Here is a 26862-nt window from a genome sequence, read left to right on the forward strand (position 1 = left end):
ATATATATTTATATATATATATATATATATATATATATATATATATTTATATATATATATATATATATACACACACACACACACACACACATTATATTTATATTCTTGAATACTAGAATTGCGCCGCTTGAGGTGGCTGCATGTTGGAGTAGCTCTATCATATTCATTCTGAGATTTTGCTTTTGGAAACTTTAATTCCTGTTTTTCTTGATATAAATCACTTTTTTTGGGTGATTGTTTCCTCTGGTATCAGATGCTGTGCAGCTGGAAAGATTTTTACTGAAACTTTTTTACTTTTGGACATTTGTTATTATGTGAAACCATGGCAACAAGGTGTTTTTATAACAACTGGGAGCAGCTGATTAACATCTCAAAAGCTCATATATCTCAACTACAGCCCCAAATCTCAAATGAGTTGAAAAGAAGGCTCCGTAGATGCATTCCCGTCTACCTGATGGCTGTGCTCATGTGCCTGACCACTGAGATCCTAAGATCTCCTAAAAATATCCTGGAACTGGCAAGAAAAGTGACTCGTGACAGCAGAAGGACTGGGATCATCCCCCGGCACCTGCAGCTAGCTGTCTGCAGCGACGAGGAGCTCGGCAGGCTGCTGGAAGGCGTGGCCATTGTTCTGGGAGGAGTTCTGCCCGGTATTCGGACGGTCCTGCAGCCCGGGGGAACCGAGAGGCCAGCCAAGTCTGGGTGGACGGATCAGACAGAATCTGTGGCCAGTTTCTTCGGATCCACTGTGGGACGGACCTTTACAAGAGATCCTTCCTGCCTACAGCCATCAGTATCTATAACATCTCATTAAAACTAGCATAATGAGTTACAGCATTTAATTTCCCTTTGGGATTAATAAAGTATTATTGAATTGAATTGAAGAAATAGAAAAAATAATTCATAATTATCAAGGTTCATGCTCAATCATCCAGATACAAAATCCAATAATGGTCAATCAGGTCGTTGGACAGATATTGGATTTTGTACCTGGATGATTGAGCATGAACTTTGATGTCTTGAACCACTTTGACTGTGGCTGCCTGCCAGCGATGAGTCGACGGGGGACAGGACAGCCCCCAGAAACCATCTTATCACCAGCAAGCTGGTTGGTCCACTAAAGGAGTGTACTGCTTAGTGGGGAAAACAGTTTACTTGGGACTCCTCAGACTGATGAAGCCCTCCGGATAGAGGGCGAAACGTCTTTCCACAAAAAAACTGTCCAGATGACCTGAATGACCATTATTGGATTCAGATTATGTTTTTATTTATATGAAGCTGTTTGTTTTTAAAGAATATTCTGTTCAGTTTACCTTTAAAAAGAACAGATACTCCAAGCCCTGTAGCTATAGGTACATACAGAAAGATTGGAAAAAGAGTCTACCATCCTCACATGTTTTTTCTGTATCTGTATTTGTGTGTAGACTTCAGCCTCTGTGGATCAAGTCTCTGACAGGCCAGGAAGTGATCAAAGTTTCTGCAGGGTCGCATCATTCATTGGCTCTCACTGCTCAGTGTCAGGTAACAGATTCACGGCATGTGAATACAAGATTCTGCATCGATTTACCTAATTTGCCCTTTCTGTTTTTCAACTAAACCTTCTGAATTCATTCTTTAAACACCACTTCATGTCTCTGTTGTCTGTAAACCTGAGTGTAAAAGTCTGAGCTTTTATTTTGTTAAAATCAAAAAGTCAAACATGTTTTAAAACAGGTGTGTTAGCACTCCTGTATTCACACACAACTACTTGTGTCCTGCAGGTCTACTCGTGGGGAAGTAACATGTGTGGGCAGCTTGGTCACGTCAACAGTCCCGTCACCGTGCCACAGCAGGTGAAGGTTTGATGATCTACTCACACTCTGCTTGTGTTTTACTTCTTTTAGTACAAGACGGACATATTGAAGTAGTGACTGCACCGTGCAGTTATGTGTATGAAGCAGACAGTGAGGGGAGTGTTCACCCTCGGGTAAAGACTGCCTAACTGTGTGAACTCTGAGTCAGTCTCATGCTGCTCTCCTGCTTTTATTTTTCTGTATGTTTTTTTTTTTAAATCTAACTTTACTAATGCTCCTTTTGAGGTATTGTAGCTGTTCATATGTTTAAACGTTCAGCTCAACCAGAAGGAGAACGCTTTGACCTGTTTTTTGCAGATATTTACTATACAATGATTCTTTATAAATACATTTGTTTCAATTAGGGGAAAAAAATCCAACATTCCTAGTGTCGCCTCTGGTTCTGTGTCAGATGAGACAACTTTAAAAATGTCTCTAGAACCTGATTTATGTTCGGAGTGTTTTGGTCCTGTTGAGCTCTCTGAATTGTCCAAAATAATAGCTTCATCCAAACCATCCACATGTCTGCTAGATCCCATCCCAACCAGGTTATTTAAAGCCGTATTTCCTTTAATTAATAACCTCGTCTTGGATCTGCTTAATTTGTCTTTAATAAACTGTTACGTACAACAGAGCTTTAAGATTGCTGTAATTAAACCTTTATTTAAGAAACATAACCTTGACTCAGGAATCCTAGACATAGACCTATATCTAATCTAACTTTCATCTCAAAAATTCTAGAGAAAATAGTTGCTGGTCAATTACGTGATCCTGAGACGACTTTTGTTGTGACTTGGCACTATATAAATAAACTGAATTGAATTGAATGAGATCTTTTCTTTTTTTTTGTCTTTTGCTACTCTTAGCTTTTAGCTACAGTCTTTCTAATTTTAGTTTTAGCTATGTTTTTATAACCAGATTTTAGCTACTATTTTCTTTATTTTAGGTTTGATCTACAATTTTGGGTATTTTGACTTGGAACTATGGTTTTGCTAAACTTAGCTTTGAGCTACTGTTTAGCTTGTTTGAGTTTTGATCTACAGTTTTGCTTAAGTTGATTTTAAGCTTTGGTTTTGATCATTTTAGCTAGTTTAATTAATTCAAACTTTTAGTTTTGAGCTACAATTTCTATAATTGAATCTTTTAGCTAGGGTTTTACTAATTTTAGTTTTTAGCTTGTTTTGTTAATTTGAACTTTTAGCCACTGTTTTTGCTCTGTTCTGCTTATTATACCTAAACCAAGTCTTTCACAAGTTTCTTTATTTGTCATTCGCACCACATGTGGTACATGTGGTGGAAAGAAATTTGTACACAGGGTCCCAGTTACATCCAATAATAAAATGTAAAAGAAAAACAGTAATAAGATCTAAGATATGAACTAAGAAAAACATCAACTAAAAATACGCTAAACACTAATAGCATAAAAACAATACGCCGAACACCAGCACGAACATCTCTGTCTGCATTTTCACAGAAAATGATGAACCTTCAAGTTAAATTGTGTATTTTTATTTTCATTTCTTTGTTCGTTTGTTGCCGTAGCTGTCTGATGGCCTTCGTGTTTGGGATCTGTCAGCCGGTCAGAGCCACTCCCTGTTCCTGGCTGATGGTGACTGCGTCCAGCCGGCGCTGCTGTACTGCGGCCAGCAGCAACGATCTCAGCCGAGCCGAAGCTCGTGCCTGAGCTCACCGAACCGGGCGGAAAGTTACTCAGTCAGACCCTCCCTGCTGCCCTTCTGCATTGAGGTTTGTGGGTCAAAAACCCAAATCCACTTTGATGGGAAACTACGGGAGGAGAACTTTTCCATCTGAGTCACTTGAGCTGTTTTTTAACATAAATTCTGAGCTGAACCTGTAGCTCAGAATTTATAACCTAATCATTGTCATGGTATTACGTCTGTATTTTTGCGTAGATGGGTTACATCAGCAGTGTGTGCAGCGGCGGTCAGATGTGTGCAGCGTTGACGGACCTGAATGTGAAGGGTTTTATCGCAGCCATTCACGAGTTGGCCTCCAGCGAGAGACGGTTTTACTGCTGGCTGAGCAGTTTCAGGAGGATTCTTCTCACGCCGCTGCGTAAAAGAGGTGCCTGTCTAAATTTACACGATAACGCAAAACTAATACAGCACAAGCATGAACTGAGCCTGTTTTTGTGTGTGTAGAGAGTGCTTGTCAGGTGTTGGGAGACCCGTGCACCCAGCTCTTCTTCTCTCTTTATGAGAGTTGTGCTCACCTGAGCTCCCTGGTGGGTCGTCATGCCACGTCCCTCAGCTACTTCCTGTATGATGCGCGAAGCCGTGACGTCACTTCCTTTCCCTTGCTGACACACACAGATCATTTCCAGGACACATACAGAAGGTAAGCTCTTGTTTTGGCACAGTAATAAACAAATATTCTCATGTTTTTCCTACATTATAAATCTAAACATTACATTTTATGTTAAAAATGATATTTTCTCTGCAAACTGTTTTTTTAATTTATTTTGTCGGATGATTAAAACTACAGAAATAAAAATACTCATCTAGTGCCTTCAGTGGAATAGCCACAGATGGCGCCAGATAAGATGTATGGTCGCCATCTTGCTAGGTGCTACTTCTATCACTTCTTACACATTTAATGCCACATATTGTCAGCATCTTTTTCGTGCTGTACTGTATGCTGTGTCGTCAGACCAAAACGCTTACAAATAGCCTTATTTTACTTGGATACACGTATATCATGCATATTGTGAAACTGGAACAGGTGTATATACTGTAATGAGCCACCCACCATGCCTGGTCGAGCGTTAGTGTGGGCAAAATGACAACACTGTGCAATACTCAGATTAAAATAATCTGCTGGTAGTACTGTAATCAGTCTAGCCAGAGCAGAACATAACTACATTTTAGGTAAATAAGTACATTACATGTCTGACTAACTAAAGCTTTGCATTCAGTGTTGATAATTACATTTAACGATACAACATTCTTTGCAATGCAGGTTTGAATAATTATAACAGCTAGTGGCAAATCATTGGGCTTCTTGACTTTTTACCTCGGATATGTATCGGTCTGCTGACAGTAACTAATGTAGCACCTACCAAGATGGCAGCATTAACTGCTCTCCTCATTAGCAAATTATCTGCTCCATGGTTGGCCATCTATTTCAGTGACTGATGCTCTGAACTTGCCATTTTGATGCAGTGTAAAAGGTCCATCGTGCATCAGTTAGGTTGGCTTTTCTTCACTGCATCTGTTTTGAGAAGTGAAAGACAAATCCAGATGTCTTTTGCATCTTTTTATAGGTATTGTTCTGCAGTTGGTGACTTCCAAGTGATGGGTGGGTTCCAGTTGCTTCATAAACTCTCACTGTGAGTGCTTTCATTTTAAATGCACTACTGAAAGAGTTCTGCTTTTATTGCTCACTCCAGAGAAAGGACAAAGCGGTCTTTAGCAGATTAAAAGGCTCTCTGTTGTTATTGGTCTTAACGTCATTTAAACCTTCTTGTTTTTTTCCTAAACAAACTGTAAGCATATGAGGTTTCAGGTCTAAGAGTGTAATCTCTGTGCCTGTGTTTTTCTTCAGGGAGAGTCTGGGCAATCAGCAGGCTTTGCTCTCTCAGCTGAACGTATGGGACCCGTCCATCAGCGGCGACGTTGATCTGGTTTCAATGTTCCACTGGCCTCTGCAGCAGCTCCACCAGTATAACCGAGTCCTGCTCAAAATGACCGCCTGCTATGACGTGGTGAATACTTCTCGCTTTGTGGCTCACCTGTGTTCCTGTGTTGGTGTTAATGTAGCTGTGTTTGCTCTAAAATGCTGTTCACCTTTTCCCCAGCTCACTGTGGAGTATCAGTTCCTCCATCAGGGCTTCAGTCAGTACGAAACTCTGTCTCTGTCTCTGCTGAGGAAAAAGAAGGAAGCTGAGAACACATTCATGTTCTGGAAAAGCCACTCTGGAAAAAATACTGTGAGAACAACTCCTGTTGTAAACACAACTGCTTTTTGTCTACTTTTGTGTTTGGAGAGCGTATCACTACAGTAGTCCCTTGTTTATTGTGGAGATTACGTTCCAGACCCCACCCCCCGCGCACGCAATGAGTGAAAATCCGTGAAGTAGGGACGTTATATTATTTTAGTATTTATATGTATTTTAAGGCTTTAGAAACCCTTCCCACACTGTTGCAATGTTCTAAACTCTTAAACATGTAATTTTAACAACATACGTATATGTAGCTACTAAATTTTACTCACCTTCTCTGCAGAACAGCAGTAGCTCTTGGTTCTGCTCGGTTCCGGTCTGACTCGGTTCTGTTTCTACAGACCTGCCCTGCAGCGACAAAGCCCACAATGTTCTAAACTCTGGGCTCCGGAGAGAGGCATGACTTACAGTGTTGCGTCCCTGCTCTGAGGTCCTCGTGGGCCGGCTAGCAGCCCTCGGGTTCATCGACGAGTCTGGGGGTCCGGTTCTGCATCCTCTGGATGCCAAAGTCACTGTATGAATAAGCCCCTAGCTTTTTCCGATCAGATCAAAACTTTCCCTCTAATATTTCACCAGAGGGCAACGGGGCTTCTGGGCGGGGCTCTGTTGACTTCTGGGAAATGTAGTCGTTATGAGCGGGGATACAGTATAGGCTTATTGAGAGAAAACTACAAAATGGAGGTGCCTGTCTGAAGTATTTTATTTTTTGTTAACTTTTTACTGTACAGCATCCCTTAATGTTCTGATTACCTGAGTTATATTAAAGTTGACACTCGTGTTGTATATAAAAAAAAATTGTGTATCATCTTTGAAAAACTGCAAAAGAGCGAGTTTCGAAGGTCGAACCATGAAGTAGCGAGGGACTACTGTATTTCCAAAACATAGTTTTTCTCATTTTGAATTTGTTTCACTGCTTAATTGTTCTGTCACAGTTAATTATTTGTAAAGTCCAAATTCTGATCTTATCTGCACCATCTTTTGTTTTTTTTGCCGAATAAACCTGTGTGAAACTAGCAGATAGCTGTAGCTGAGGTTTGCTGGTGAAGATTCTCAGTCATCCAGGACATGATAAATTCAAAAAATGTTCAATATAAAAACAACTGGACTTTATTTGTAACAGAAGCCGTTTGAAGAAGAAGACGGATGAGGAGCGAAACGTCTTCTGTTACAAATAATGTCCAGTTGTTTTTGAACTGAACTTTTTTTTCTTTTGAATGAATGTCTCTGAGGTTATTGATGCAGGTTGTGTTTCTGTGACGTCTCACTGTAAAGACTTAACTTCCCTGGTTCGAGAGCTTGTTGAACTGACAGGAGTTTTATTTATTTTAATTTAAATTCTAGGAATCTTTGCGCGTTCCGCAGCGCCGCATGGTTTGTGAAAGCAGCAACCGATCTCTGACCCTTCAGAACGCCGGCCGGTTCTCCAGTCACGGGTTCATACTGTTCAGTGACATTCTGGTGCACACGCAGGTATACACACACACACACACACACACACACACACACACACACAAAGACAAGAAATGTATGTACAAAACCAGCTATTTGCAGGTAACGGTGCGTGTATTTGTATTGTGACTGTTCAGTACAAAGTTTTTGGATGAGTACATTGAACAGATGTTTTATTTAACTGCATCTTGCTAACTACAGCCTAGCTCCATCTTATATTTGAGATCTTATTGTTCCATATTTTCCCAACAGAGCACTTCGCTCTCAGACTGCAGGCTTACTCGCAGTTCCTAGAGTTTCTAGAAGCAGAATGGGAGGAAGATCTTTCTTTTATCAAGCTCCTCTCTTGTGGAACCAACTTCCAGTTTCTGTCCGTGAGGCTGACACATTGTCCAGTTTTAAGACTGGGCTTAAGACTTTCCTTTTTGATAAATCCTATAGTTAGGGTTGGCTTGTTATGCCGCTATAGACTTAGACTACTAGAGGACAAATTTACCTTCTACTTCTTCTTTCGGCTGCTCCCTGCGTTAGGGGTCGCCACAGCGAACTAAGTTGCACAAAGACTTGGCAGTTGTTGTTTTACGCCGGATGTCCTTCCTGACGCAACCACAGACCACTGAGCTACCACAGCCCTCTGTGTGGAGCAGAGAGCTGCTATCTAAGACACCCGGAGGAGCAGATGGTGGGGGTTAAGGACCTTGCTCAAGGGCCCAGAGTGGGACAAATGAGGGTCGGGGCAGGTGTGAGTGCTTCACCTACCCCACCCATATTTTTGATGTTGTCTGTACCGGGGCTTGAACCGGCGATCTTCCGATCACAGGCCCACGTTCTCTAACCTCTGCGCCACCACTCCCCTAGGACAAATTTACCTAATTTCCTAGGTAAAATTGAATAGTTTTCATTTGATACTGTATTTCTATCTAGTGATTTTTGACCTGCCATTATGTATCGGTTCCTCCTTCCTGTTCCTCTCAAAACCAGCCAGTCGAAGCAGATGTCCGCTTGTCCTGAGCCTGGTTCTGCTAAAGGTTTATTCCTCGTGAGGGAGTTTTTCCTTTGCACTTTTGCCTTCCTGCTTGCTCAAGATGAGAGATCTGTGATGTAGTTAAATTCAAAGCAGTCAGCTCCTCATAAATAAATAGTGTTAAATTATTATTTTTATATATGAATGTTTCTGTTCAGTGCTCTGAGATGACTTCTGTTGTGACTTGGCGCTATATAAATATACTGAATTGAATTAAAAACTGAATTTAACAGCTCCAACAGAAAAGAAGCAGAGAAAAATCTTATCTAAACTTTACATCAAACAAACATGCTTGGTTCAGATTAACTTTCAGAAGCTAAAGACCTCCACAGCAGCTGAAGGAGACGAGAGATGCAAATATGGCAAGCAGTTCTTTCATATAAGCAATGATTTGAAAAACACTGGGAATCTATTTGTGTATTTATTCAGTATTGCTGATATTTAATGTCATTTTCTCACATTTCAAATTTTTGAAGATGGCACTCCTTTGGTTTTTGTTTTAATTTATTTTCCACTTTAGTAATGTTTTCTTAAAGATGCCTTTCTGGAGTTTATCTTTCTGTTTGTGGAATACATGTAATCTGATTACACTTTTCAGTTCAGATTGGATAAAACAAGACGGCGAAGCATGGCTTATTTTTTATTTTCAAGTGATTTTACCACAGATCTTATCTTGTTTCATTACAGATGTGTTTTGATATTTTGTCTGCTTCTGGTAGTTCACTTTAGAGACCCCGACTATTTAGGTCTCTGTTTCACTTTGATGTGTTGATAGACAAAAATATTTTACACATTTGTCTTTTTCTTTTAGATTTTGAGCGCATGTGCTGCATTGTCAATTACATCACTGAAGTAGAATTTATAGTGGATTTTAAATAAATATTAACATCAAAAAGCATCCAAGTTATTCTCATTTACAAGTTAAAGTTCTCATTTGGTGGGTTAGTTAAAAAGTTTATGCTTTCGTGTTCAAAAATAAATTAAATGTTGCTAATATTTCGTTACTGCAGGACTTCTTGTTACCAGTTTTGCAGAGCATGGTCATAATTCATGTAATTTTTATTCTCAAATGATGTAGACAGTTCCCACAAGAGTCATAAAATCTTTATGAGAAAGTCTTAAAGTAGGTTTTCTTAATCTGATTCATCTCGTGTAACTTTCTCAAGCACGTATTTTAGTGTAAAACTGAAAGTATGCTTGTGGATTTCTTTGTAACTTCCCTAAACTAATAAAAAAAAAAAACCTATTTTAGGCAATAACTGAATGAAATCTATTGGTTATCGGTTACTCAGGCAGTCTGGTTGAAGTAACCTCTGAATAGATATTTCCTAATGTGAGAATTTAAGAAATAATGTAACTTCCCTCTTTTTGTTGAATTGTCTTTTCACAGTTCTCCACACATCGCGTCTTTCCTCTGAGCTGTTTGTGGATCAAACCAGTTACTGACGACAGCAGCGGACTGTGAGTTTGTCGTAGAAATTCAAACTGGAAATGTGGCATTAATAGAAACAGAAACCATCAGAGTTCTGCAACAAGCAGCGCATCAGCAGGGCTGCGGATGTTTCTGCAGAATTACAGCACATGCAGCTTAACTCTTGTTATTTTGACATTAACACAGTTCAGAGCCATTTTAGAGCCTTCTTAATTACCTTTAATCAGCCAGCAGCTGAGCAGTCATTTTCTTTTTGCCCTGAGGAGCCGTGCACTCTGCTGACGCCCGAGCAGTAGGAGTTCCTGCATCGAGGATCAGGACAGACTGGTGGTCTGAGGGAATATTTTCTGTACACGTTGAAAAGATTCAGATCTGTTTTTAATGCTATCCAATCACAATCAGATAGCTAAAATCCATTTTAAATAACCAGTCTGAATAAACCTTTAGATGCCTGTGTTGTAAACAGACCTGTCGCGATAAACAATAAATCAATTAATCACTTTTTCTTCTTCTTCTTTCGGCTGCTCCCTGCTTTAGGGGTCGCCACAGCGAACTAAGTCACACGAAGACTTGGCAATTATTTTTACGCAGGATGCCCTTCCTGACGCAACCACAGAACACCGAGCTACCACAGCCCTCTGTGTGGAGCAGAGAGCTGCTATCTAGGACACCCGGAGGAGCAGATGGTGGGGGTTAAGGGCCTTGCTCAAGGGCCCAGAGTGGGATGAATGAGGGTAGGGGCAGGTGTGGGTGCTTCACCTACCCCACCCACATTTTTGATGTTGTCGGTACCGGGGCTTGAACCAGCGATCTTCCGATCACAGGCCCACGTTCTCTAACCTCTGCACCACCACTCCCCTTAAAAATCAATTAATCACATGATGAATGAAAATTATCGACCTCATTTTCATTTACCATCTTTATCCTTTCTTCGTGTCTCTCTCTTTCTACTGAAGACACGGCTCAACTCCGGTGTTCTTCACTGACCCCTCCCTTTCTATTTTCTCTTTAAAATCTGTTTTAACTGTCCAAAATTGCGTTTTTGGATCGTTAAAAGCAGCTAAGCTAAGAAGCTAAGCTAAGAAGCTAAGCTATGAGCTACGCTAACAGGCCGACCTCGGGAATAAATCTCCGTCTTGTCGAGCTCCAAAATTCATGGTTGAAACCCGTGCCTTCATGTAAAAAGTTGTTTTTTTTCCCAAAAAGAAGCTTAGAACTTGTTTACTTATTTTTTAATTTTTTTTTAATTAAAAGCTTTGTGTGAAAAATGCTATGCTAAAGAGCTCAAGCCACTGTGCGTTCACCATGTCAGACCATGTCAGGTTAAGGCAGAGCCCTCCATCCCATTTTATTAAAGAGGCGCTTTGATTCAAACAGTTTTATACTGCCATCAAGTGGTCCAAAAAAGGTACTACACTCCAAACAAATCAACATTTCTTCTAAAATTTGACAATTAATTATTGTTAAATTTCAAACAGTATTATTGTTTATTGCAATAATTTCTGAGACAATTAATCGCCCAGCAAAATGTTTTTATCGTGACAGGCCTAGTTGTAAATCCTTCTTTTTGGGTTTACAATAAAAATAAAAAAAAATTGCAGGTCCTTTCTATTTTGTCCATCGATAAAACTGAAAATGAAAAAGCAGCAAACCTGCAGCTGCCATATAACCTGATGCAGTAATGAAACATACAACTTCCAATATTATATATACACAGTTTTGCATCAACAAATGTATTAAAAAAAGCTAAATTGATTCCAGAAAAGCCAAATGTTCTCTTCAGTTTTACAGTAAAATGGCTCTTTTTGATTAAGTGTCTGTTGCAGAGGAACTTCTGCACCTTTTACCATTATTTGACTGTTGTTTTGGTGCTTGTTTTTCAATTTACCCACCCAACATGTTTGTTTAACACATCAAAACTGTAAATTATAAGTTAATTGTTATGCTTTATTTGTGAATTCTCAGCTACGCCCTAAAAATAACATGTCCAGAGGAAAATTTTACCCTGGTGGCCTCAACACCACAAGAAAAGGTGTTTATTTTTCTCATTTGATTCCTCATTAGTGTCTTCTATTCCCTTAGTTTGACCCTTTTGTTTTTCTGCAGAACAAATGGCTTCGAGCCCTCAACCAGGCGGTGGATCAGGTGCTGGGTGGTGGAGGTCAGGTAGCATCTCCAGGGGTCACAGCAATGTCCCGCACGGCGACCTACACCTTCACCGTAGATGAAAGATTCAGAGACGCTCAGTACTCAGGAAGCTGGCTGGCAGGACGGGTTCATGGCAGGTCAGAGGGCAGATGAGTTATTTTTGTTTTGGGGGTTGTTGTTGTTGTTGTTGTTGTTGTTAATAGAAATCTGCTGGAAACCACCAATCCTCTGCTCATTGAGACTGTACAAAACTAAAATGTGTATTATCTTTGCTGCTCTTATACAAAATTTTACACAGTGATCCCTCACCTATCGTGGGGGTTACTTTCCAGAGACTACCATGTTGTCATTTATATATATTAAGGCTTTATAAACTCTTCCCACACTCCTGCAAACCTCCATCACTCTCTTATTAACCTTTCCCTGCATTGAATTTAGCAGAGGACCTGAAAATTCAACCAGACTGGTGGGAGTCAACACACATCTGTGGAAATGCACTGGAAAGTCTGAGGAGGGAGAGGATAATGGCTGTGGAAGGACTGGGAGTGTGAACAGAGTTCCGAGAAAAACCCACTAACCTTCTTTTAGAGCTCATATCAGGCAGGGGACTTGATCCAGCGGTTAAACTCGCTTCCCCATGTAGAGGATTGGGGCGGATGGAGAGAGTAATGACGTCACCACGAGATCAGAGTCCTGAGTGGGGTTGTTGCTTCGTTTGGATCCATCCAGAACTCAGTGGGGTAGTGAGAGAACAGTCAAAGGTCATACAGGGAGACGCTTCAAACTACTTCTTTGAGGTTCAGGCAATACTCGGAGGTCGGTAGAGTTGCATTTGAGCCCAAAAAGTCCAACTCGGCCCAGCCTGTAGCCATCATTTCCAAACCCCACCCGACCCGACTCAACAGTAATTACAGGTCCGAACCCGAAAAAAAAGCCAGAAATTTTTAATTAAGCTTTGACTGTTTGTATAGTAATTAACGGTCGGTGGACGCACATGGTTGAATCAAAGGAGCAGAAGATCGGAGCTGAGGGGTGTTTGTCCTTTCATGGCCGTCAAAGCGCATTAAATCACTGCTTCTGCTTGCATTCTGCATTATTCAGACACAGACCCTGCTCTGACATATCTGCTTTGGGATCTCACCTGTTTGGGTCGTCGGCCACACGCATCCGCTAAGTGCAGCGGCTGAATGAACGTCCATTTGGGCGATGAATCGCTTCTTGGCACTGGCAGTACCGATAGTCTCATCTGAAGCTTAACTGAACTTTATTTTACCTCTTTCAAGGCCGGTCTGCACGCGGTCAAATGGCCACATGCGGCTGGTGAATATATGGCAAGCCATGTTGCCATATAATTGGATCACGGCTAATCCGCTGACACAATCAAAAGCCCAACACCAACCCAGCCCGCCCTTCCAGCACATTATCATGGCCTGGTGAAACAGGAGAATCCAGGGCACAGAAACTTTGTGAGGATGAGGGGATCAGTCAGGAGCATGAGACACTGGACATTTACATCCTCAAGGCTTTCAATAATCTGGCACCGGATAAAGAAAAGGGAAGCACGTAAATGCTACGACCACCAAGTGAGAAGAATTATCCTGATCACAGCAGAGCAGTGGGGCGTGGTGGACAGACAGGAATCATGACATTCCCAGTCTCTTACAAACACTTCATATGCTCTTAAACACTTTGTCAATGGTGATGAATATGATGACGATGAGATGAATGTACAGTACACACAATATAAAAACCAAGTTAAAATAACTTGCGATACAGTGAAGCAGCAATATGGCGAGGGATGACTGTAATCAGAATTTTGTTAGCTCAAGTTCATTTGTGTGTCAGTTGAGCAATCATTATTTAAAGCTTTCAGTCCGAAGTGTGTTTTGTCAGAGGGGTTAGACAGAGATGACTTTACCTTTTAAATGGACTCATCAGTAAAAATATGTAAGCTGTTTATGTGCAAATCTTTAGAAACATGTTTTTTTTAAAGCTTTAGTTGATCAGTTTTACAATTTAACAAAGAAACTTATTTTTTTACCGGTACACTGTTTGTAATTACTAAATGGCAAATTAATGGTACATCACATTGTTAGTAAAGCAATTCTAATTATTTTTTCAGAGGAACCATGAAGTGGCCAGATGGACGAATGTACAAGGGAAACTTTAAGAACGGACTGGAGGATGGGTCTGTATTTTATAGGATGTTAATTTCCAACAGTGAAGATCTGAAAAGAAGAGAAAACGTTTACATAAATGTTTGCAAAAACTAACAATAGAGCATGGGTATTCAACTGGCGGCCCGGGGGCCAAATCAGGCCCACTGGTGAGCTCAGTTCGGCCCACCAATGTGTTCATTTTTAAATTAAACTAGATTTGAAATTGTAAAACAAGCTTAATGACATTGCTGGATTTCTGGCCCCTGAGCTCTTGGCTTTCAGTAACTGTGGCCCCCTGAGCAACTTAGTTAAATACCCCTGCAATAAAGGCTTTGCTATGTTTAAAACTACAATTCTGCAGCTTGAAAACCAACTTTGTGAAACTGTCTTAATGTTTGTGTGTTTTATTTTTTCTCTCCAGTTATGGAGAGTGTGTGATGCCTCACAAAGTCCAGGACAAACCAGACATCTACCAGGGACAGTGGAGAGACGGCAAGATCCATGGCTTTGGCAAATACAAGTCAGTTTCTGTTTGGTTTAAAATAATTTTAATAGCACCACAAAGTTTGAGTCCTCATCTGAGACATCCTGTTTGAATCCCAGATGTGTTTGATGTTAAGTATCAGAAGTGTGTGGTTAAAATCAGCAGTAGCAGACTCAGTTAGAAATATAGAATGATGCTATATACAGTAATAAAGTGTCCACAACAGATTGTTTTGATTAAACATAAAGCTTTGCTGTTGTCTGCTTATTAACATTTAACAAGTGCTGTCTGTGGTGTTTAATGTTGTGTTTAATGTCAGGTATGCCAGCGGCGAGGTGTACGAGGGCTGTTTCTGTGACGGGCAGCGTCACGGTTATGGCATGCTCAGTTCTGGTAAACAGGTCAAGACCTCCTCCAGCGTTTTCATCGGCCACTGGGTCCACGATAAGAAGACGGCATATGGGGTCTACGATGACATCACCAGGTCTGAATAAATGTTTGAACAACGTGGGAAAAAAATTAAGAACTTTAGCATGTAGAGGATACGTCTTGGTGGGACCGTGACGCAAGAAAGGTTTTCTTGACTGTGTCTTAGTTTGGAAAGTTTTTGAAATAGACCTGCAGAACATTATTTACAGAAACATTTAGCCACATCAAGGAAATAGTTTTCAGGTTATTAACCTGAAAAACAGCTCACAAGTAAGTTTTCGGTGAAAATCCTTCTTTAATGTGTTATGAAAGATGTAGTTGTTCAAAAGTAATGACATATTTTCCTTATTAAGAAGAGTTGTATTGATAGTAAATCTGAAGTATTTTAGTGGACCAGGGGCATTGCTAGCAAGCTAAAATTGATTGGGTTTATTGATCCTTAATGTCTTGTTCCCCCCTAGGGGTGAGAAATACATGGGAATGTGGCTGGATGACCAGCGGCATGGCAGCGCTGTGGTCGTCACACAGTACGGTGTTTATTATGAAGGGGCATTCAAAGAAAACAAGATGACTGTAAGTGCAGCGAAAAATATCTACCTGCTCAGCGCTCGAGTGTTTGGATGTGCAACTATATCTTCTTCTTTTGGCTTTTCCCTCTTCAGGGGTTGCCACAGCCTTCTCCATCTCACTCTTACCTTTGCCTTTTTTGTCTTCATTCCAACTACCTCCATGTCCTCTCTAACTGCATCCATATACTGTATCTCCTCTTTGTCTTTTTTTTTTGGCAGCTGCATTTCTGACGTCTTCTACCAATGTACCCACTGTCCCTCCTCTGGACATGTCCAAACCATCTCAGTCTGGCCTCTCTAACTTTATCTCCAGTTGTTCCACCTGTGCTGTACCTCTGATGATCTCATTCCTAATCTTATCCATCCTTGTCATTCTCAAGGAGAACCTCAACATCTTCATTTCTGCCACTTCCAGTTCTTTCTCCTGTCTTTCGGTCATTGCCACTGTCTCCAGACCATACAATTTAACTGGTCTCACCACTGTCTTGTAAACTTTTCCTTTGACCTTTGCTGACACCCTTTTGTCACAAATCACTCCTGAAACTTTTCTCCATTCACTCCATCCTGCCTGGACTCTCTTTTTCACCTCTTTACCACACTCTCCCATTTTCCTGGACAGTGGACCCCAGGTACTTGAAGTCCTGCACCTTTGTGACCTCTGCTCCTTGTAGCCTCACTGTTCCACCAGCCTCCCTCTCATTCACACACATGTACTCTGTCTTACTGCAGCTGACTTTCATTCCTCTTCTTTCAAGTGCATACCTCCACCTCTCCAAGTTCTCTTCCACCTGTTCCCTGTTCTCGTCACAGATCGCAATGTCATCTGCGAACATCATAGTCCATGGGGATTCCTGCTTGACCTCATCTGTTAGTCGGTCCATCACCAGAGCAAACAAGAAGGGGCTCAGAGACAATCCTTGATGCACTCCCACCTCCACCTTGAACTATCTGTCACTCCTACAGCACATCTCACCACTGTCCTGCTGTCCTCATACATGTCCTGTACCAGTCTAACACACTTCTCTGCCACTTCAGATTTCCTCATGCAATACCAACCTCCTCCCTTGGCACCCTGTCATATGATTTTTCTAAAGCCACAAAGACACAATGGAGTTCTTTCTGACCCTCTCTGTACTTCTCCATCAGCATTTTCAAAGCAAATATGGCATCTGTTGTGCTCTTTCTTGGAATGGAACCGTACTGCTGCTCAGTCACCTCTCGTCCAAGTCTTGCTTCCACAACTCTCTCCCAGATCTTCATTATGTGACTAATCAACTTAATTCCCCTGTAGTTACTACAACTTTGTACATCACCCTTGTTCTTAAAAAATGGGCACAGCCACCAGCACACTTTTTCTTTGGGGGCCGAGATCGGGTAGAGGTAGGGCAGCCGACCCGAGACCCGAAAGTCCCAGGCTCGATCCCCAGTCATTCCTACATGTCGTGGTGTCTCTGAGCAAGACACCTAATCCCTAATTGCTCCCCGGGCGCTTGCATAGCTGCCCACTGCTCCACCTGGGTGCATTCCAGGTGTAATGGGTAAAATGCAGAGAAGTAATTTCACCATTGTAGGGGAACGTACAATGATGACATCACATAGCTCTTATTATTATTATCATTCTCCATTCCTCAGGTATTTCTCACCCTTGAATATGCCATTGAATATTTGAGTCAAAAACTGTCATCTCTCCAAGACATTTCCAAACATCCACTGGTATGTCATCAGGTCCTACTGCTTTTCACTTTTTTAGTCTTTTCAGAGCTTTCCAGTCTTCACCCTCATTAATCTTTCCCACTTCCTGGTCCACAGTTTTTATGACCTCTACTCTTCTTTCTCTTTCATTCTCTTCATTCATTAGCTCCTCAAAGTACTCCTTCCATCTTCCCGTCACACTCTCCTCACTTGTTAGAACATTGCCTTTCCTATCTTTAACAAGCCTAACCTGCTGCACATCCTTTCCAGCCTGATCCCTCTCTCTCGCCAGTCGGTACAAGTCCTTCTCGCCCTCTTTAGTGTCCAGCCTCCCATACAATTCATTGTACGCCCTCTGCTTTGTCTTTGCCACCTCCCAACAATTGTTGATGTGCAACAATATAAACAAAATGTAAAATAATATAAAAAATTAAAGCTATGACTAAAATTATTTGACTTTATTAATAGACTACATCCTAAGATTAGACCACATTATTTAATCATGTAAGTAGCATCTCTGTTTTTTATCTCTGAATTTTTTTCATTTTCTTTTGGACATTTTAAGTGTTTGTCACACAAGTTTAGCCAATTTACCTTTGACAGTATTGTAAAAAAAAAATCTGCCAAAAATTCTAATAAAAACTGATGGGATAACTGCATAATTCGTGACCATAATTTACTTCAAATTGATGGAAAGAAATGTCAGTTACTATAATAAATTAATTACCGGTAATAAAACTTTGATAAAAATAATGTTTACACGTTCATTTTTAAATATAAATATTTAATCGGTGTTTGTTTTTCTTGCACATACAGAAATGTAATCAGCTGAAAATAAGTCCAAATTGTTTTTTTTTTTAATCTGTCAGGGTGCAGGTCTGTTGGTTTCCGAAGACGACACGGTTTTCCACGGGGAGTTTTCTGACGACTGGACCGTCAGCGGAAAGGTAAAACACCTTTGAGATCTTGTTTTATTAAATCTTTAAAAATTGGTCTTTTACAGGCTTAATTTGATCAGTTTACATGTTTTACAAGTTTTTTTAAATTTTTTTTATCTGTGCACTGATTGTACCGTACTTGCCGCTGTACATGTCACAGCACCAAATAAGTCGCATCAGTTCAAATATGTCTAATAAAGTTTGGAAAAAACAAATATGTTGCTTTGCCGTATAAGTCGCATCTATTATGCGTCACCGCTGACAACTCGGAAACGTGGGCCGGTGTTGTGCCAAAAATCGATTGGCTGCCAAATGGCAGCTGCGGGAGTGTGCACGGGAGGATTTTAACAAAAATAACAAGATTAACACCTAATAACATTTGTTTGCTTGACTTTATAGCAAAGGTGTGTCTCAGTTTAACTTTTCCTTAATAAATGCACTTTAATGTTCAAATCAGCTGCATTTCGCCTGGGCGGCGTGGCAAAATGCAGCTGATTTGATGTTTGCTGCAAGAGTTCCTGAGCGAGACGAAGGTGGCTTGGTATGGCAAGCCAAGTGTCTCATTAATAGCCACTTTTATCTACCGGTATTAATGAGACACTTGGCTTAGAGTTGCACTTGGATCCAAAAAATCCGACCCCAGCCCATAGCCATAATTTTCAAACCCCACCCGATCCGACAAATTAACAGGAATTACAGGTCCGCCCCCCCCCCCCCCCCCCACACACACACACATTTTTAATTAAGCTTTGACTGCTTATACCACCAACTATTATTAACGGTCAGCGGGCACGTGCAGCTGAGTAAAGGGGGCAGAAAATCAGAGCGGAGGAGCCCTCAAAGTGCATTAAATGCTTCCCCTGCTTCTGCCTGCGTTGAATCCTGCTTTGACATGTCGGATATTTTATGATCTCACCTGTTTGTGTCGTCGGCCACGCATATCTGCTGAGTGCTGCGGCTGAATGAGCTTCCATTTGGGCTGATGGATCGCTGGCAGTAGTTCATCTGAAGCTTAACTGAACTTTTTACCTCTTTCAAGGCCGGTCAGCGCGTAGTCAAATGGCTGGTGACTGTATGGCAAGCCATGTTGGCATGTAATTGGATCATCGGTCGCACGCGTCCGCTGATGCAATCAAAAGCCTGACACCAACCTAGCCCGCACGTTATTATGGCCCGGACCGGTCTGAATCTGGGTCGGGTGGGGCCAGGCTCCGGATTAGAAATGACAGCTCTAACTTGACTTTCCATATGGGTTGAGGGCCCTCTAGTGGCTGAAAGTGGTAGTGTTCAATATTTTCCATGTCAGAATGAATGAAATTGTCAGATCTCAGTCAAAAATTAGGTTATAAATATGGGGAAAAAAACGTAAATAAGTTGCTTCACCATATAAGTAGCAGGGCATGCAAATTTATGCAAAAAGATGTGTTTTGTATGGCGAAAAGTACGGTGATTACTAAATTACAAATTATTGGTATGTCACTTGGTCGCAAAGTTATTGGTGGTTATTGGTGAAGAGCACATTATTAGACAACTTGAAGTTATTTTAAATAATTTAGTTATGCCTGTGCTTCCTTATCTTTAGGGTGTTTTGACCCTGGCCAACGGTGACTGTCTGGATGGTATGTTCACCGGAGAGTGGAGAACGGGCCTGAAAGTAGTTGGAACGTACACCAAACCCAACACTGATGAGTGCGAAAACAAAAACAACCTACAGTGAGTTTTATTCTTTTAAACTATATCCTCAAATGATTTATGATGCAGCTTCAATCACTTAGTTCATGTGCAGAGGATTATATTTTGTTTTCAATGTTAATTGTTTTGCGTTTGCATCAGGTTGGGTCAGTATGTGGTGCCTGCGGGTCAGAGGTGGATCTGTGTGTTCGATGAATGTTGGGCTCGACTCGGCTGCGACGAGGCTGGGAGAGGAGAGAGGACCAAGGCCTGGGAGAACATTGCCGTCATCATAGCAACGGCACGCAGACAAAGGTGGACGCACTTTAAAAGTAGTATCCCTGTGACTGTTGGCGACATAAAATTACATGAAAACAGTGAAGTGGCCATCTTGAATTGGGTTGTAGATGTACATGCAGCGATTACTTTGTCTGGGTTTCATCAAATTCTATTTCTCTTTACCACCTGAACATCAGATGATTCTTGACATACAAACAACAATGTGTGTGTATGTGTAGTCCTAATCTCAGCAAGTCTCAGAGCAAAGTTCTGGAGCGTTTGGAGTTTATCCCTCAGTATGGCGAGCCGGTCACCTCTTCAAATTACTACAACATAAGGAGATACCTCACCAAGGTACCCCACTGTCAGTTTCTTTACATTTGATTTGTTAACAACAACAATAATATTAATAATAATAATGGGTAATGATGTTTGTCTGTGGTTGTGGTTGCGTGTTAGGCATGTGACGGCCCCCACCATCCTCTGGGCTGGTTGGTGGAGACGCTGGTGACAGCCTACAGGATGACCTACGTAGGCGTGGGATCAAATCGCAGGCTGCTCCAACAGGCGGTCCAGGAGCTCCAGGCCTACCTCGCACACTTCTACAGCATCATCAGGTAGGTTCTTCTCCTCAGGTGTTTGGGTCAGGTCAGCTTTTCACTGCTGCGTTACTGTTCAGTCTTAGTGCCCAGCCATGGCAGCAGGGCCTGTAGTTTGTCCTAAATAAATTAACACAAGTGGACAAAAATAGGAGAGAATGACGAGCGGTAGATGTAAAACATCGTCTACAGCAGATAAAGAAATCGGATTAATGGTTGTCTGATGTTTAGACATGTTTATTTCTTGACTTATGGGCTGTTTTATATTATTATTATTATTTCCAATTGCAGATGACCTGACTGAGAATTATTGGATTTGATACCTGGATGATTGAGCATGAACTTTGTTGTTCCAATTTTGTATTAGATGAATCAGCAAACATTCTTCTTTGAGCTTTTTTCTACTTGAACTGAATTAAAAAATGAATAAAAAAGCAACTCATGTCTAAAATCTACTTATTAGTATATAACTATTTATTAAGACCACATAACAAAATAAGAAATAATAAGCCATTCTGGTTAATTGAAGGTAAAAAAATAAATAAAAATAAAACAAGGAGCTAATCTGCTGAAAAGATCTGAAGTCTATAAAAACCTCTCAGTGCCTCATCCTTTCACTGTAGTTATTTTAGACCGTACAGGAGTTTAACAGAATTACATGTGGAAATCTAATATGTTTAATAGTGTGAATGTTTATGAAGCATTCACACTATTGTGATCCATTTTTCTTCTGTACATTTTTTTGGTGCTAGTCTTGTCCTGCAGTTTTCAAGCTATTTCAACAAATCATAAATCAAAACGTTCAGCTCTTTCAGGATAATTCAGCTATGACTTTTGGTATTGGTGCAACTTTAGCTTTTTGAAATTTTTTGCCTTTTCTGCCATTTTTTTTTCTTCTCATAGAAAATTAAGTGATCTCATTTTACATCCTTCAAATCTTTAGATCTGTTTACAACCTTTTACTGCTCCTTTTATATTTTGTTCTGGTTCAGCTTCTTTCGGCTTCTTTGTGCAAATTAAAACTGTTCAGCTACTTTCTGCTAATTTCAGCTTGTTATCCTCCTTTCAGCTTATTTCTTCAAGTTTCAGCTTTATGATATTTCAGATACTATTTAGCTGCTTTTATGCTAATGTTAGCATTTTCATCTAATTCTAAATTTTTGGCACTCATTTCAACTTTTTTCATCCTTATTTAGCAAAAATGTGCTCTCTCTCCACTTCCTTCTTTAAATTAAAGCTTCTTACGGCTTTTTTAGCTACTCTTCAGCTGTTTTTTTTGCTAATTTAATCTTTTTCAGATAAATTCCACTTTTTGTGCTCATTTCTGCTTCTTTCAACCTAATTCAGCAAATATATACTCTTTCTTCTGCAAATTGGAGCTTGTTCTACCTTTCCAGCTACCTTTTTAGCATTTAGCTAATTTCATCCATTTTCGCATAATATTAAGTTTTTCATAATTCCTGCTTCTTTCAGCCTAAATAACTTCTTACTGCTCATTTCAGCTTGTTATGCACCATTCAGCTTATTTCAGCTAGTTTCAGTTATTTCAGCTACTATGTAGCTGTTTTATGCTAATTTTAGCTTTTTCAGCTTATTCCACATTTTTTGCACTCAAACTTTTTTCAGCCTAATTCAGCAAAAATTTGCTGTCCACTTCCGTCTGGTAATTTAAGCTTCTTTCTGCCTTTTTAGCTACTTTTCAGCTGTTTTTTCTTCTAATTTCGGCTTTTTTCAGATGATTTCCACTTTTTGTTGCTTTTTTATGCTTCTTTCAGCCTAACTCAGTAAATATGTGCTCTTTCTGTTTTCTTTTCCTAATTTAAGCTTGTTCTTTTATTTCAGCTACATTTCAGCTTTTTCTTTTTTTTTTTTTTGCTAATTTAAGCTGTTTTTCAGCAAGTTCTTCAGCAAAAAGCATTCACACTGCATTTTCGCAGGAAATGCAATTTCTCTAGTTTACTTGATATTAGCACTCTTTTGCCTACAGGTTTTTGTTTCCAGGGTTACCAGAAGATGGCGGCATTATCCCTGAAGCCTCTAATCTCGCCTCATCTGAAGTCAGACACAACTCGAACAGACCAGAACACGGGTCAGTGTCAACGAGCTTTTTTATCAAACAAATAAGACCTACAGATTTGTTCTTCATCGTGTCTCCTCCATCAGTGTTGTGGTGGTGAGCTGCTCCTCTCTGCTCCTCCCTGTGCTGCTGCCTCGACTCTATCCTCCTCTCTTCACCCTCTACTGCCTGCAGAAGGAGCAGGAGGAGGTACAGTACTGGGAGCACATCCTCCGACTCAACAAACAAGCCGACCAATCACTGCTCAGCTTTCTGGGAGTGCAGGAGTGAGTGCGTGCACGTGGAACAAACATAAACACAGTGTATACATGTTTAATTATTTGTATGTTTTTGCTTCTAACATACTAATTTAACTAATTTAACACATTGATATTGAGAATATATATATTTTTTTCTGTCATAGGAAGTTTTGGCCTCACTGGATTTCGAATCTTGGAGAGAAAAAGCAGGTAAATACCTTCTCAGCGTTTCTAAAATCATCTTGAATCACTTCCATTGGTTTCCAGTGCTCATGCACGGCATTTATTTTGCGTTTTCCCTGTTTAACTGTTTGTCATCACAGATCGTGTCCAGCAGTGAAGATGTCTGTTTTATTTCTGCCGTTGAGACTCTTCAGCAGATCAGGTGGTTTTTGTGTTTCCTGTCGGCAACAAATTCAACTTACACAACATAAACAGTAACGTCTGTGAAGTTTGACTGCAGATCTGGAGACAGGGGGGTCATGATTAAGGATTTAGCTGATAGACTTTGAACAAACTTTTTTTTTTATGGGTAAATTTAGCCCTCATCAATGCCTGTCAGGCACTTCTTAGTCCAGATGAGATGAACTATTAAATTAATTTGCTGTTTTATAAAGTGGTAGAAAAAAAACCTTGTGATTTGTAATCACAGTTTGCCACAATTCATAAAAAGGTCTAATAATATAATAAATTAATCAACAAAACTTAGATAAAATGTAATGTTTCCACATTCATATTAAAATTAAAACACTTTGTTGTTTTGTTTTTCTTACGCAGCACCACCTTCACACCTTCAGACAAGCTCGTTGTGATCCAGAAGTCGTTTGAGGAGCTCACTCTGGAGGTGAAACCTTTCCTGGATGGAGCTTTCTTGTGGTGCATGGATGATCTGTTCCCGCTCTTCCTGTATGTGGTGCTCAGAGCAAGGTGTGTGGTGATTTTTTTTTAATTAAACGTCTTTTTGACTCCTGCTGGTATTTTTGTCACATCCAGACACTTTTGTTGTCGCTGTAAATATTTCTGACTGTCATTGTCATCCGAAGTGCTTGTGAAGCCTCAAGAGGTTTTGCTGCTCTGCTTTTCAGGATCAGGAACCTGGGAGCTGAAGTTAGCCTGATTGAAGACCTCATGGACCCCAACATTCAGCATGGAGAGATGGGACTGATGTTCACAACATTAAAGGTGGGAGAACGCTATACTTAAACCCAGAGTTGTCGATTTTATGTCTTTTGCGGGTACCAGTTAGGATCTTTTGTCGTCGTCTAATTGATGAAGCCTTCACAAAGAGGGATATGTGCTTCAAACTGTGCTGCCAACAAACAGAATCTCTGCTCTGGATGGAGCATTGTGTCTTGACTTAACTGGAGTGTTATTCATGCATGCAGAGGAAAGTCCTGTCACAGAACAGAGCTGTTTGTGAATAATTACAATCTGCACTGTTGCCTTCACAACTTGAGCGCAGGCTTGTCAGGAAAAGTTTAGTTCAGCCTCTCTTCCTATGATAAAATTCACATTGTTGCATCCACAAATAAGTAAAAGAATATGGCCTTAAAGTCTTGTAGTTGCTGCTTTACATCCAGAAAATAAAACGTTATGATTATTGAACATTTCAACTGATAGATCTTCACACCCAGACCCTGTTTACACATGAAAGATCTCTGGAAACACGTGTTTTTCTCATGTTTATTGTGCAGAAGTCTCATGTTTACCCCGTTATGCTATGCTTGTTGAATCCACTGTAGTTTCCATGCCAGGTCACTAGCTGGCGCTGGGATTTCTGTATTTCAATGACAAGTGCGTGCACGCAGACACTTCAGCCTCGAGCTTAAAAACAGTTGCATCCAAAATGGTTCGTTTTGATCGAGGAGGAGTTTTGGGCTGCTTTTACACGCACAAACAGCACTCTGCTGTCCGCCATTGTTACTGATGTTCATCTGCTCACGAAGCGCAGAAAAACTATTGACAGCAGCCGTCTGTAGTGCACGTGCACAGTTTTACATTGATGCTAGGCGTTTCTGAAAACCTCCACTCTGGGACCTGGATTGTGAGAAAACATCTGTCGTTGCCGTGTAAACAAACAGCCAAAACACAGCAGAAATGCTCGGTTTTACCTAAAAACGTTGTCATGTAAACAGGACCTTAGCCTGGTTCACTAAAGAAAAGTTTTACTCACGCACATGAAAGTATGAAACGGCCGAGTATGGTTAGTTCTCTTTTGTAGGCATTGAAAAGCTGAACCCTGAGACCCCCTCCTCTTTAAAGTTGCTTTTGTTTTTTCAATTGATTTCAATGGTTTCTCTCTCGCATCTCTTAGTTGTCGTAAAATCCCCAACTTGCTGTGCCGGTCTTTTAATACTCACAATAAACTGTATGCATGCTATAGTTTCTGTGACACCTTTGATTAAATGTTTTCTCGTTTCTTTGTGTTTAAGCACCAAGGTTACAGTAGTCTCTCGCTACTTGGCAGTTAGTTTTTCGAACACTCGCTCTATCGCGGTTTTTCAAAATAAGATTGGACATAACACATAGTTGGCTGATTAATGGATGAACCGCACGATCGGCATGGATTTTTTATTTAAAATTAATTATTTTAAATTATTTAGCACCTGCTACACCTGTGTGCAGCCCACAGCTGCAGGAGAAACGTCCTCCTGCAGCTCCTCCTTCCTCCTCAGTCGATCTCCGTTCTGCAGTGGAGAAGTGGGCGTGGCCGAGAGCGCAGCGTGCAGCCGTGGCTGAGAGCTGAGATCGTGACATGCTGTGCTCTTTTAGAACATTTAGAGTTTAGAAACGTTGTTTAGAATATTGCAAGAATGTGGGAAGGGTTTAAAGCGTCTTTATACAAATATATATATAAATACTAAAATAAACTACTACTTACTACTTGTAAAACTATTCCTACTTAGCGGTTTTTCACTTATCGCGGGGTTTCAGGGTACGGATCCCCCGTGTTAAACGAGGGACTACGGTACTGTGATTTAGAAGAATTACAGTTTGCAGAATAAAATACAGTCTGTGATTGGCCAGAGCAACAAACGCTACTTTCAAAGCTTTAAACGTCATTGAGAACAAGTACACATATGTATACTCTTACCGAGGTTGAACAATGTTGAGTTATAAAACATTTGGCATCAAGTTTAAAGGATATAGTTTTTAATCTTGATCTTTCAGTTCTTCAGAAATGACTTCCTTCCACCGTGTTTTGTTACAGATCTGGAAATGATCACGTTTACCGGTCATTGATCGATCTCTCAGTTAACTCGTCTGTGGTTCGGTTCGGTTCAGTGCACATGCGTGAATGTGTTTGTGTTCCTGCTGCAGGCCTGCTACATCCAGATCCAACATGAGTCCACCACGTAGAATCAAACAGGAAGTGACTGCGTGTGGAACCCAAACCTGTGACGCCCAGCAGAGGGAAGGCAGAACATTATCCAACCAACAGCTCTCAGTGAGGGTCTTGTTGAATGTTAGTTGGTTCATCACCGCTGATTTCATCAGACAGTGACACACCACCCTCTTCTGGACGTGTTGGAAATCCTCACGACATTTGCATACAGACGTATCATTACTGCACTTTTTATCATTTTAAAGTTTTTATTGTACCTTGAAGAGCAACTCTTTGGAATATAAATGATGGAGCTGCTGAAATGATGCTATAAATATTTTTTTTTACGTTTCGTCTGTGTTTGAGATGAACTTTAAAACACTGCAGGTGAAGTGAGATCACTGAACCGTGACTTGTTGAGGGCACTAACAAATTAAAATAATTTTCTAACATTCAAACTCTCCTCAGAGGGAACGGTTGATAACATATTTTCTTAACAGCAGATTGTAAAATACTGAATATAATATTAAATGCAGAGTACTGTGCTGGTATTTA

The 26862-nt window shown here is 40.5% G+C and overlaps 1 protein-coding gene across 1 annotated transcript in view; it reads left to right on the forward strand.

The window, feature by feature from the left end:
- The window catches only part of LOC119419058 (alsin-like), a 33872-nt gene extending 7451 nt beyond the window's left edge, over positions 1 to 26421 (forward strand). The window contains 28 exon segments of the mRNA XM_037686358.1: positions 1425 to 1521; positions 1761 to 1838; positions 3375 to 3578; positions 3746 to 3917; positions 3995 to 4190; positions 5116 to 5185; positions 5416 to 5556; positions 5650 to 5781; positions 7135 to 7263; positions 9657 to 9727; positions 11664 to 11730; positions 11805 to 11983; positions 13969 to 14034; positions 14427 to 14525; positions 14809 to 14973; positions 15380 to 15491; positions 18049 to 18126; positions 19700 to 19830; positions 19951 to 20103; positions 20307 to 20421; positions 20527 to 20684; positions 22654 to 22761; positions 22830 to 23009; positions 23147 to 23192; positions 23306 to 23367; positions 23760 to 23909; positions 24068 to 24164; positions 26304 to 26421. Of these exon segments, the coding sequence (XP_037542286.1) occupies positions 1425 to 1521; positions 1761 to 1838; positions 3375 to 3578; positions 3746 to 3917; positions 3995 to 4190; positions 5116 to 5185; positions 5416 to 5556; positions 5650 to 5781; positions 7135 to 7263; positions 9657 to 9727; positions 11664 to 11730; positions 11805 to 11983; positions 13969 to 14034; positions 14427 to 14525; positions 14809 to 14973; positions 15380 to 15491; positions 18049 to 18126; positions 19700 to 19830; positions 19951 to 20103; positions 20307 to 20421; positions 20527 to 20684; positions 22654 to 22761; positions 22830 to 23009; positions 23147 to 23192; positions 23306 to 23367; positions 23760 to 23909; positions 24068 to 24164; positions 26304 to 26342 (3295 nt within the window). The 3' untranslated portion in view covers positions 26343 to 26421.
- The last annotated feature ends 441 nt before the right edge of the window (positions 26422 to 26862 follow it).

Source organism: Nematolebias whitei, chromosome 13 (assembly GCF_014905685.2).
Source record: "Nematolebias whitei isolate Nwh7 chromosome 13, NemWhi1, whole genome shotgun sequence".
In the NCBI taxonomy this organism is placed as follows: domain Eukaryota; kingdom Metazoa; phylum Chordata; class Actinopteri; order Cyprinodontiformes; family Rivulidae; genus Nematolebias; species Nematolebias whitei.